Source organism: Fusarium poae, chromosome 2 (assembly GCF_019609905.1).
Source record: "Fusarium poae strain DAOMC 252244 chromosome 2, whole genome shotgun sequence".
In the NCBI taxonomy this organism is placed as follows: Eukaryota; Fungi; Ascomycota; class Sordariomycetes; order Hypocreales; family Nectriaceae; genus Fusarium; species Fusarium poae.
The window spans coordinates 9761733-9774631 of record NC_058400.1 but is presented as its reverse complement, the minus strand read 5'-3'; the positions used below and the strand labels follow the sequence as shown (position 1 = coordinate 9774631).

The 12899-nt window shown below is 46.8% G+C and overlaps 4 protein-coding genes across 4 annotated transcripts; 1 reads left to right on the top strand and 3 right to left on the bottom strand.

Annotated features, from left to right (window-relative positions):
* Positions 1-570: 570 nt before the first annotated feature.
* On the bottom strand, positions 571-2539 carry FPOAC1_007305 (uncharacterized protein; the record flags this gene model as incomplete). Its single annotated transcript, XM_044851773.1, has 11 exons — positions 571-696; positions 748-1294; positions 1350-1542; positions 1592-1853; positions 1903-1999; positions 2047-2120; positions 2167-2192; positions 2246-2282; positions 2332-2345; positions 2396-2455; positions 2503-2539. 11 exons carry the CDS (start codon positions 2537-2539, stop codon positions 571-573), a joined length of 1473 nt encoding a protein of 490 aa, XP_044710485.1.
* Positions 2540-3426: 887 nt separating this feature from the next.
* On the top strand, positions 3427-3997 carry FPOAC1_007304 (uncharacterized protein; the record flags this gene model as incomplete). The annotated part of the gene is made up of 2 exons (XM_044851772.1): positions 3427-3919; positions 3993-3997. 2 exons carry the CDS (start codon positions 3427-3429, stop codon positions 3995-3997), a joined length of 498 nt encoding a protein of 165 aa, XP_044710484.1.
* A 3664-nt stretch (positions 3998-7661) lies between these two features.
* FPOAC1_007303 (uncharacterized protein) lies at positions 7662-8953 on the bottom strand (the record flags this gene model as incomplete). Its single annotated transcript, XM_044851771.1, has 3 exons — positions 7662-8126; positions 8183-8520; positions 8578-8953. The coding sequence occupies 3 exons, from the start codon at positions 8951-8953 to the stop codon at positions 7662-7664; spliced, it is 1179 nt and encodes a 392-aa protein (XP_044710483.1).
* Positions 8954-9525: 572 nt separating this feature from the next.
* On the bottom strand, positions 9526-9957 carry FPOAC1_007302 (uncharacterized protein; the record flags this gene model as incomplete). The annotated part of the gene is made up of 1 exon (XM_044851770.1): positions 9526-9957. One exon carries the CDS (start codon positions 9955-9957, stop codon positions 9526-9528), a length of 432 nt encoding a protein of 143 aa, XP_044710482.1.
* Positions 9958-12899: the final 2942 nt, after the last annotated feature.

Here is a 12899-nt window from a genome sequence, read left to right as displayed (position 1 = left end):
CTCGCATGGCGCTGGACGTTTTAGCCCTGCCTCCCATGTCGGATGAGTGTGAGCGCCTTTTTAGCAGCGCCAAGCTCCTCCTTACAGATCATCGCTCACGGCTCCGGATGGATGTCATTGAAGCCAGCGAGTGCTTACGAGCTTGGTATGGTCGCCCGGAGCAGAAGGCATTTGAGGACTCTGCCATCGGTTTGATGGAAGGCGAGGCAGGGAGTACAGTTGGGGCGGATGGGCCGGGTGAGGGAGAGTAAGGCGGCGAAGATGATGGAAGCGAGAAGTCGAACATACTGGAGACGCAAGTTACTGTAGAACATGAGCTCTGTAGTTAGGTGGTGTCATAGCCCAAGGACAAGAACAGTTCCACTCCAAGTCTGCTTATTCAGCGGCTCATTGACTGTCCCAAAAGGGTAAAAATGTGAACTGGATCGGTTCTGGATCACCTGGAGGCTGCCTGTCCCCACGTCTGGACTGGATTGGATCGAGGCTCGGATCCAGCTCCAATCCAATCCAATAACATCACTGCATCATTCCGTAAGTACACATTTTCTCGCCTTTGCATACTCCTCCAAATTATGTGCTAGTCTGCTTCTCTGTTACCACCGGGGTGGCAGGCTTTTTCTCATCCTCACCAGCTTCCAGAGGCTCCTCCGTATCACCCATTCCATCTCCATGCTTCTTCATCGTCTTTCTGTCAACCTATATGGTGTCAGTAACTGGTATCTCAGATGATAGTTAATGAGAACTTACGTAAACGACGAGCCACATATAGCAAAACATAACACCGCAGCCGCCCAGAAGAGCAATGGAACCCTTCTTCCAGTAAGGTGCATCAGCAGCACTGTAGAAAATAATACCCCAAAAGGTCCACATCGACATGGAACCGATATTCATGCAGTAAAGCGTGATACTTCGTAGAGCATCATCACCAGTTCGTTGCAGGATGATGTTCGCCCAACCAAAGATGAGTGGGTTTACCATGTAGGCAGAACCAGCAAGATAGAATGCAAACATTGTTGCACCCACTGACAGGTTCTTGACAAGAAGCATGGATCCCACGACAATCTGGAGGATGATGCAGGCGATAGCCATTGGTACTCGCTGTCCAGTAGCATCCATGTACCAAGCGGCGACCATGTTTGCCAAAATACCAACGGCTTGAACGCCAAGAGGATACGTGTTGATCTGGGTCTGAGAGAACTGGTCGTTATAGTACTTGAGCCAGAGGAGAAAGCTGTTTTGGAAAGGGAAACCTTCCGTGCTGGCACAGACGGGAGACCAGAAGAAGAGAATCCAGCTGATGTCTGTATTAGTGCTGCTCAGTAAGCGGATTTGAAGTACAAAGAACTTACAACATGGGGGTCAGGAAGACTCTCTTGAGGAGCGACATGGGCATAATGTTATGGCCTCCTTCAGCAATTCTAGGAACTCGGGAGAGGGCCAATTTTCGCTCCGACTCAGACAAATAGCTGGCTTTAGTATTCTCGGGCGTATCAGGGAAATAAAGGAACCCAAAGACGGCAATGGGAAGAGTAATGATACCATCTGGTCAAATCAGCCCAGCACTTCTTAGATCAAGTATACTTTTACTTACCGATAATGAAAACCCACTGCCAACCTTGTAGTCCGGCCATTCCTCTCATACCCTTGTGGATAGCCGTCATCATAACACCAGCAAACATGGTACCAATCTGACCAGATACGCCAAACAAAGCGGTTCGCTTCTGGATTTCTTCAGGCTTGTACCATGCTCCGATGATATACATGGCGCCAGAGTATGTACTCGCTTCGGCAAGACCAAGGAAGAAACGGATGACGCAAAGTTGGGTGACATTGGTAACAGCAGCACTCAGCATCTGGCATAGATAAGCTTAAGATACTAAAAGCAGAAATCGACTATCTTACAGTCATAGCAGCCCAAAAGACGACCATAGAGGGAAGCCAGATACGAGGCTTGACCCTTTGGATAATAATACCATTGGGAAGTTGACCAATAGCCATTCTGAGACGAGTTAGAGTATACACGATAGTTCAAGGTGCAAGACATACCCAGCGGTTGTGACAGAAAGAACATTATTGTAATCGTGGCCACTCATGTTGAGTGATTCACGAAGACCAGCAACCTGAACCATCAGTCAAAAGGCATACACGGGCATCATGTGAACATACGTAGGCATTTGCGAAGGCGGAACGATCTGTATAGCTGGTTAGTGATGAAGGTGCATGCTGGAATCAAAGGGATTTTTACCAAGGAAGTTGAAAAAGTAGCTGAAACAGCAGTAGGTCTACAACATGTCAGCGTGATAGTGGGTTACTTTCGTAAGGGTTACGGACAAGAATAAAGAAATCTACGACGAAGTCAATGCATACAACCAAAATGTTTGTCGGATTTGCGTACCTAATTTTCTGACAAGCTTCCTTTCTTCTTTGGACGTAGCCTCACCACCAAGGAAGAACTCTGCATAAATCAGTCCCAGTCTGCCCATCACTGAAGTGTGTACTTACGACGCGCGCTGGCAGCGAATCCTACTTTGGCACCCATCTCGAAAATTGACGTGAGTATGCGTGTGTGAATGCAAGAGCCTCTTGCAGTTATCAATCAGGAAATGCCAAGTTTATCAATCACTTCCTACTCGAGATAAGATTATCAGATTCCGATGTGAACCTAGGAAAAGGTTTTCCATCTTAGCTTGAAATAGCCTAGCATCTTGCAGAGACTGCCGGGACTAAACTTGGGGGCATGACGGCGCACTTCCTGATACAGGATAGCAGTGGACCCTTGAACCATAAACAGACCATGCATAAAACCGAGACCGTCAAGCGTTGCAGCCGAGTGGGATTTAAGCTACGGATTAAGATTTGCTATACCGTAAAACTGTGAAAGGATCGGCCGACTTGGGCTCCTCTATTGAAACGCGATGGGGTAATGATATGGGTCTGTGAGGGGTTGTTCCAGGCGCTCGGTTCCAAGCGATGGGACTTTTCGGTTAGAGATTATGTTTTGGTTCTCGTGAGGGATTAAATGACAAGGAGTTTTTACGAGGAGGGAAGTGATCCCTACCAGGTATTCAAGTCGGGAACGCGCCCCATTCCCGCTTCTGCGCCAATCACCTATCCCCAACCATCCTTGTCTACTACCACCTCGGGAACGGGGCCCATTCCCAGGGATTATTTGGGAATGGGGCCCGTTTTCCCTAGGTAAGATCAATCCAGCCAATCATCACCCTGTTCAAGTCCAGAGTAGGCATAGGAGCCATCACGGTAGCCAGGTAGACCCCACAAGGGAGCAAGGGATCCCTACCCGTGCCCTCCTCCTTTCTCCTCTCAAGGAGGTAAGTCAAAGAGTGAAAAGAGCCCTCCTTCCTAAACAGCCCAATATCGACTAGCAATCATCTTCTTAATTAGCTATCCTCTTCGCAAAAGTGAACAATGATGGAGCAGCTCGACCGCTTCGGACTTTACCTCAACCAGCCTGAGCCAGCGATCCTATGCATTCAATGCAAGTTCGCCCTCAAGGCCGATGGAGACCGTATCTCGCGGCACCTCGGAGAGTGGCATGGTATCTCCAAGCTGGCTCGTCGAGGGCTTGGCCCATTCATCCGAGCTCTTCGCCTTCCAGACCCAAAGACACTGCCAGTGCGGCCGGATGGCTCTTCACCCCACCCTCACCTCCGCATCCAGCAGGGCGCCGCCTGCAGGCATTGTGGGCTCCAATCGACTAGTCTCGAGGTTCTCTCTCGGCACCTAAAGGAAGTCCACCCCCAGGAAATCCAGCATAGCAGAGGACGCGGCTTCCCTGAGAGCCACTGGCTGCAGGACCATATCCTAGATCGACTTAGCTTCCAGGCCTGGACCGCGAGCAACATTGAGCGGTCCTGGACGGTTCATCTTTACCGCGTTCAGCCCCAGGGACCACACACCTGTCAGTTATCAGTTAAGTTAACTTAGATAAGTTTACTCGTTGGCTAGCCGGGAGGAGGTACCAATTAAGCAAGCTTAGTTGGCCACAAAAGTGTGAGACAGGGCAAAAAGGGTGAGACAGATACTTTAAAAGCTAATAAAAAAATAACTAAAATAGCTATTAAAAAAAGAATTTTAATTTCTTAATATTAATATAAGTAGCTATAAATAAGGATTTGTTTTATATTTTTAGCTTAATTTATAAGCAGTTTTTATATATAGAGTATAATTAATAGAAATAGTAAAAAAAAAGAAAAAAAAAATGTCACGGCCAGGGTCCCTGGATGCATTCAGGGTCTTACCGCTGCACTAAATGGCAAAAGACTAGGATGTAAGGTCCCTGACCTTACACTGCATTCTCATATATATAGCTATAGCGCCCTCAGATCAGGATCAGTTCAGGCTTTAGGCTTCAGGCTGTGATAAAAAAGAGATATTTCTTAAAGAAAAAAACCTTTTTATTAAATATAAATTTTTTTTAAAAATACTATTAAGATATAACTAATACTATTAAATAGCTTAAAAAAAGGGCTATTTAATAGTGTTTTTGTTGCTTATATAAGCCTATTAGATCTATAGATATCCTAATTTAGAGGAATTTTTTACTGGTTACGTAAGGGGCCCAATAGGGACACGCCTAGGCGCGCCTCCACTCCTGAACGCGTAGGCGTGCGGATTATGTCAGCCCTTAATTTCGCCTAAACTCCACTGTTGCGGTTTTTATAGGCTGCACCTATTACTGCTTTTACTCGTCATAACTGTAGTCCCTAGGTATAGGCTTTATTATAGCCTAAGCGACGTTTCCTAATGATATACTCCTGCCAGAGGGTATATACAATTCACGAGAGGCTCTACTTGCCGCTATTAATAAGTAGGCAGTACTAAGAGGATACCTATGTATTTATAACTAGAAGATCTTTACAATTAACTAGCGGCAGGCAGATTATTACCTATATATACGATCAATAGTATTATCTGCCTAGTGTTACGATCGGCCCCTATAGGCAGCTGTAAGCACCACTGTAATCGCTAGCATAGTGATTATGGCCCGATCTTTTGCCCTGTGGCTTAGCGGTTAGGTGCAACCGTTACACCTAGCGTATTAAAAGATCGCCAGTATAAGACTACTATATAAGAAACTAATTGCCGGTTCTTAATTATTGCAAAGGAATCCCTAGATAAGGCGACTTGGTCTTTAAGGCATCATCTAAATAGCCGGTTTTATTTATATAACTATAAGCCAAGCTGGCATAAATCGGCCCATCCAGTCTGTTACGATCGGCCCCTATAGGTAGCTGTAAGCACCACTGTAATCGCTAGCATAGTGATTATAGCCCGATCTTTTGCCCTGTGGCCTAACGGTTAGGTGCAACCGTTACACAGTCCATCGGCAGCTCTCTAATGCAGACAAGTCAACAGTTAGCCGCCTTATGAATGCAGGAGTAGCGCCAAAGGATATTAGGACTTATATCCGCCAGAATTTAAACACTATTATAATGCAGCAAGATATTTATAATCATATCGCAAATAGCAAACGAGAGCTTTATAAGGGTTAAAGCACTATATATGCCTTTACTAACCAACTGGATAAGGAAGGGTTCTGTTACGATCTAACGGATAGCTTGCTTAGTCACCCCGCATACGTCCCCATATTTTTCTCCAATCACTCACCCTAGTCACTTGACACGATCAGTGCCAAGACTCTACACTCAGCACTGATCCAACACGATCAGTACTGATCCATCCGACTCAGTACTGATCCTACGATAACTTCACTGATCACTTACAAACCCTCAAGTATATATACATTCTCTTAGCACTAGATAGAAATTAGCTCACCAGCTATCAATAAAACATCTTTACCTGAATACGCCTTACCCGCTCTATTCACTATTAAGAGACGTGACACTTCGCTACGCTCAGTATCACAACGCCCTACGTATCTGCCAACATAAACCTAGTACGGACTAGGTTATCCCTTGGGAACCCAACCGTCACAGGTTCTAGAACCAAATGCAGCTTAATTTGGATAACCGAATTACAGCAGTATTATTCGCCCATCCAGAGTCATTAGTATACCTTTAGGTCTATCTAGATCTGCTTTTCCTTAACTGTATATATAAGATAAATGAATATAGAATGCTACTACTTAATATGATTGGCGTTAATGCCTGCCAGCAATCGTTCTATATAGCCTTTATATTCCTTAGCGGCAAGACTGAGCAGGACTACATATGGGCCTTAGACCGGCTTAGGTCCCTATATAAACTCTGCCATATAAGGCTTCTATCGGTTATCCTAATAGACCGCGATAAGGCTTATATAAACGCCGTAGAAATCTACTTTCTATCCTTAATTTCACTCTTATGCCTATAGCATATAAATAAGGCAGTCCTCCGTATGTTCTGTCTTTGTAAGCTTAACTATGAGACATAGCCTACTGTGACTCACGGATTTGGTTGTTGGAATTCACGGCGTGAAGCCCCGAATGGGAGTAATAGTCCGTTCTGCCGAAATCGATATCTTGCAATACGATGGGACGAAGGCAGGAAAAGAAACGACCGGCCACGATAATCTACTCTAGATTCAGTGAGCGTGACAGCTGTTCGTATTTCGTTTGCCTTTTTAGCTGTCAATCCGCCGGGAACATCTAGGAAGCTCAACAACTTATCCTGACTGGGGGAAAGCTGTTGGTGAGTGTGTGTAGACTCTTTCCTGCTCTTCTGGCCCGAAAGTCTTTTCGAGAGTACCGGTTGAGCCACTCCATATTTCTCGGAGGTCTGATACTGGGATAGAGGACCGTTAGTAATATCGAATACAGCATCAATAACGCCTTTTTCGGTATAAACATAGCGACCCATTTGGGAGATATTTTACAGCTGTAAGCTGCGTAGAGAGCCTTGCTAACTTTGTGAAAGTGGAAAGATGAGAGAGAGACAAATGCAAATTTTTCAAAGTGTTGAAACTCCCATTGTAGGTAAAAAGGGCAGGGAAAAGACGGCCCGGGGTAAGAGAGCATGCGAAAAATAATACACTGCAAGTTTTCGTTTTCCTCAATGATTTTATTATGATAAAAATATGGTGTAAATAACATCGTAGAATTTGTATGGGGCGACGATTTTTTGTGCTATGCTTTAAGTGGGGTGATTCTTGAAGTGGTGGCGGATGGTAAGTAAAGATCGCTGCATTTGCGGACGGAAGGTGACAATGTGTATAGTACGGGTCGAACGACGGCAGTCACTGACGTAAAGGGTAAAGCGCAATCTTTTAGCGCAGACTTTGAAGTCTCCCCTAAATCCCCTAAATCCCCAAGATCTCTATCTGGTCCTTTTCCACCATTTTCTATGCAATTGATGCTCAACGATGGCGAGGAAGAAACGTGACGGGATACCGTCTGAAATCGCCAGAGAACAGTGCATTCCAACGGCATTGAAGCCCCCCTGTTGACGCCATGTCACTAACCAGCCAACTTTGCCGTAAGAGGTACTTCCACAGTCGACGGGGGTTTCCTCTTTCAGTGAAAATGGGACGGACAATAAGGATGTATAGGGCCAGGTCTTTTAAGTACTTCCCATGAGATGTTGGTATTCTTTGAGCACTATGTATAAGGGGTATCAAAATCAAGTTGTTAAAAACTAGCTACAATCAAATCATCACCGATGCATCACAGCCCGATCATTTCCGTCCTGAATCTCTCTTCTATGCTAACCATTGACTTCGCCGACTGACCAGCCATTCAGTCGTAGCTTCACGAAACGGTCCAGTTCAGTAGAACCATCTTCCCGAACACCATGTTCCTCCAGGTCCTGCAGTATTCTGTCGATGTATTCCCCTGCTGCAGACAGATGGAGAATGTGGGCAATGGCGTTATGAATCGAGAGCAGCCGGGGCGAAGGGGGATCAATGGTTCGTGATTCGGTGAGGTAGAGCGTTCGAGTGATGGGGAACTCGTACTCCATAATATCCTGGATGAAAGTATTGATTCGGTACGTATGCAGCTCTTGGTCAACGGGCTCGAAATAGATCTGGAAGTCGCCGAAGAAGCCGTGCAGCCTATGAGTGAGGGTCAGGGCATTACGAGGCCGATCGATTTCAGTTCCTTCAACCAGAAATGCAGCCCCATTGTCGAACATATTAAGAATCGCCAATGCCGCTTCCTTGGAAGAGTCCTGGAAGACCGGTAATGAGTAAAGGAGGATGGGTTGGGAGAAGTAAAATCACACACCAGTTGCTTGCTTGCATTGAGCTGAGTGAGTGAATGTGGCATAATATGCGCAACTTCAAGAGAGTCATAACCCTGTCCTTTTACAAGAGGGTTTCCATCATCATCTTGAGCTACGCCGCCTTGTCTACGCGCATCTTGCATGCGCCTAAGGGCCTCCTTATCGTCAAACTTCCGTGATATGACGCAGCGATGACGATCGCGGAGCAGACAAGCACCCCGAAGAGCTGACACACGTTCTGGCGTTCCAAGGAAATTCTGTCCTTCGCCTCCCTGCGCTCGTTGGACTGCTGAGTGGGATGCAGGGGAGGGTTGGGGGGTCTTCTTGGTAGACGACTTCACTGTGAGAGTGACGGTCAGACACCGACGCGCATCACGCACAGGCGATGGTAACATACATGGTAAGAAGAAGTTCTCGAACAGGTACTCTGCAAAGTTGACGAACGAATCGCGGAGCTTGGCCTGTTTGTCTGCATCGGTCAGGTCGATGTCCTCCTGATCCGCATCAATTGGAATGCCCGCAGATTCAAAGAATGCACGCAAGAAGTATCCCTTGGACTCCTCAGAACGCGCATACTCGTATGTAAGCCGAACAAGTTTCACTCGGTCGTAGTCCTTGCAGCTGTCATCGGGAGCGTCGAAATGGTTCACCAACTGATCGAATCGGCGACCAGCTGAGAGGCGTTGAGCTGGGGTCAAGGGAGGCTGTGCGGAGAAATCGAGGATCCCTTCGAGAGAGGATTGATGGCGATGGAGCGCTTCTGCAGGTGACATCGTGCGAATGGCATGAGGTTGGCGTCGCGGTGAAGTTAAGATTTCCAAAGAAGCTGGTTGGTGAAGACTTTGAGGCGACGAAGATATCCTATTGTGTGTGCAACTTTGATGAGACGCGGGGATGCGATATTTTAGTCAGGCGGTGAGGCCCATAAGCGGGCAGGATTATCTTATCGCCGGCCGGCCATACATGGTAGATAGATCAGGGCTGCCGTCAGATCAGATTAACAATCAGATCAATCAATTCAAATCAGATATAGAATTTTATCAGATCAATCAACTTAGATACAGGCGTTTAGCCACCTGATATATCTGATATTTCTTGCACAGGGAGCGGCTACCCTAGAACAGCCAGAAACGTATCTTGGCTGTTCAATTTCAAGCCATCCACATCTGCTGCTGATCATTGATCAGCAGTAGGGATGGATTTAATACCGTATCATTAAATAAAATGCGCTTTTTGTATTAAATATTTAACTACCGGTAAGACCAATAATACCATTAAGGATGCCAAGACTTTTAAGAACGACGTCGAAAAGCTATAGAAGGGTGAAAGAAAGTGTATTATACTACTAGCTAGTGACCCAATCGTCGTCGTTCTTACTGTCCTCACTATCGTTGTTCTCCTCAACTCGGGGCTTTCCATACCAAGCCCGGAGACACTCACAGGCCTCTATAATATCCGCCTTCAGCATACCACGGCGATCAACTATGGTAAGCTTTGCATTGCTGAAAAGGCGTTCACACTCATCTGACATGGGTGAGATCGCAAACAGATCCAGAGCGAAGCGAGCAAGATCTCTTTGGGAGTTATAACGGGATAGCCAGTATGCGATAGCCTCGTCGCAACCTGCCTCGTCGTCATGAAGCCGGTCGGTGGAAATGTATTGTTCATACAAATCAGCTGCAGAGACCGGAGCGTCTATTCGAATGCGTTTGTGTTCCCTCTGGCGGTCAAATGCGGGGTTAGGATATCTCTCCTTTCTGGCTGGTGGCGGCAGCATCTCAACGGCATATCGTCCCTTATACTCTGTCTCCCAGAGCTGCTTCACCGCAGATTGTACGTCATCAAACCACTCTTGTTTTTCTTTTCCTGCTTAGAGTACCCATTCTTGCCTGAACCATGCCTATTTTCGATATGGGTCCAGGATCTGAGCTGCATAGTACGCTGGTGGAAGGTCAGTATCTTCAGGGAATCGATTCTGCCAGTTCAGCTGGTGGTTGCTGTAATACTCCTCGCACTTTGACCACGCAGCATCTGCGCAACCCTGAAGGTACTTCCATGTGAAATTATTGTCGTCTTCGGTATCGATTGTATCGTAGTGATCTTTTGTTTCATTTATTTCTCGAAGAAGGCAGTCCAGAGTTGAAAACCAGTCGGCAAGCGATGTTTTTTTCCCCTTAGAGAGCAAAGTTGCGGCATAGAAGTCCTTCAGAGCAAGCTCAATCTTTTCAAGCTCGAACCAGTGCTGTCCATTAAGTTTGAAGTTCGCAATCCCATGAGAGCTTTTCCCAGGTACATGGCGAGCTGAAAAGATCTCCAAACGTTCACGAACATTCAACGCCCGCGTAATTGAATGAAACCACGAATTCCAGCGTGTCAAGTTGTTCTGGATAAGCTCGAGCCTATCGAATTCGGCAAGATCTCCGCCGACAATTATTGCAGCAAACTCCTCACGGCGTTGCGGGGTAAGCCTAATGTATCGCACGAGGTTGTGAAGCCGACCTAAACACCCAAATCTTTTCCAGAGCTCTTCCACCTTCGCATAGTCTCCGCGTTGATAGTGTTTTTCGAGCTTTGCTAGATACCTTTCACAGTCCCGGCCCATAAGGAATGCCTGGCAGCAGAGATTGATAATATGGCCCAAGCAACGAAGCCGGCGATGGCGGCGTTGCTTGGGCGTCATCCATGGGCAGAGCTCCTTGAGTATAAACTCAACAGCGGTATCATTCGATGAGGCGTTATCCAGCATGAAGTATCCAATCTGATCTCCGCCAACATCATATTCTCGTAACAATTTAAGAATCACTGACCCAATATTCTCGCCAGTGTGTTCGCCGTACACACGTCGTATACCCAAAACGGTAGTTTGTCGCTTGCCGGCAGTGTCGATCCACATGACGATAACCCCAATAACAGCGTAAGGGTTTGGCGAAGTCCAGAGATCAAAGGAAATGGAGATTCTACTCCTCGCCTGTCGGAGGTCCTCCCTGAGCCGTTGCTTTTTCGACCGAAAGGCATCCATAACCCAACTTCGGATAGTTTTCGCTGCTTTTAGGAGATGGCTGAGAAGCGCCGGGTTTAAAAAGAATAATAGCTCTCGGAAATACTGGTTTTCAAATTGAAAGAAAGCGATATGGCAATACACGATCCAACGAACCAGGAGCTCTTTAAACTTTTCAATTCAGTCTTTCCAGAAGAAGGTATTAGTCGCAGCCGCACTCCTCTGCTCAGGCTGGCGATCAATTCAACCATCAACTCAATCCCGTCAATTTTATGGAAGTTGAAGTCACGTGCATCAATTCAATCAATTCCATTTGACACTCCCATTGATTGTTTCAATTCCACCTAGATGCTTTCAACGTTGACCATCGGTTGAAACTGTCGTTAATGGCAGTGGTTCAGGGTAGCGCCCAGTCCGTGTAGTCCCATAAGTCGCGCCCCATGACCCTTGCAGAAAGATCATTGCGTGCATTCTATTCCTTTCCTAATCTTCAAATGGACGCCAACGTACCTGTCAAGTGCCAGAGTCCCGACTGCAGCGCACCTAGTGCTTCACCTAATAACTTGGATGCTTCGCCAGGAGATTGGAAAGCCTTCCCATGGCACAAGTTTCCGGGTTTCTCGATTTCGGAACGCGTTGGCAGGCAGACTTCGTGGGTTTGGCAGCACGGCTTTGACATTCAAGCCCGCGATTCTCCCACGAAGAGGAAATGGGTTTGCAAGCATTGTCTTCGGAAAGCTAAGCCCAAGATGACAGACTTCTCTGCTGTTGGCACCCAGAATATCGAGAAACATCTGTTCAGGGAGCACGGACTTGTCGATAAGTCCGGGAGGAGGAAGCCACCCGCTCTTTGGAAGGGAAAGCAGGAGAAGACTCCCTCAAGGAACATTGTGGAGATGCTGAATCTTGACACCTCAGACCCTAAAGAGCAAGCCATCGCGAACGCCCTCATACAGCGTTTCGACAGGGACCACTTCCAGAGACTGCTCCTTGAGTGGGTGATCGACGCCAATATCTCTTTTCGCCAGCCCGAGCATGGGCGGCTTCGACGTATATTCGAATACCTGAACCCATCAGTCGCAGCGACGAATGCTCATATCTCTCATGACTGTGTGTGTGTAATTGAGCTTTCATTGACCCTGCTCTTAGGTGTTCTAGCTAGTGGGCAAGCTAGCTACCGAGGTAGGGGAAATCTAGGGCTATTTTTAGGTAGGGAAAATCGTCCTAGCGAATCAAAACCCTCCTTAACACAATGAGATATACAGTAAAGATATACAATTAGCCCCTTAAAAACCCTCCCCGGGATCGTCTCTATAGGCATACCTAATCGGGCTTAGACCATCAAGGTTCTATCCAATAAGGAGCCTTTTTCTCCTCTAATGGCTAGTAAAGTTAGGAGTCGCAGGATTCGAACCTACTACCTTCGGCTCAGAGGATAAGCCGTCGGCTAAGCCCGGTGACCACTAACCGCTGGACCACCGACCCCCTATCTCTCATGACACGGTTCGAAGGCGAATCATCGACCTTCATCTCCAACAAAAGACACGCATAATCGACCACCTGAGGAGTGTTCCAGGTCAAATTCATATTGCGTTCGATGGCTGGCGTTCAAGGAATCGGCATGCTCTGTATGGGATTGTCTGCTTTCATGTTGACAAAAATGGAATCCCGTCGAAGTTGGTCCTTGGCCTACCGGAGTTGAAGAATTGCCATTCGGGGGG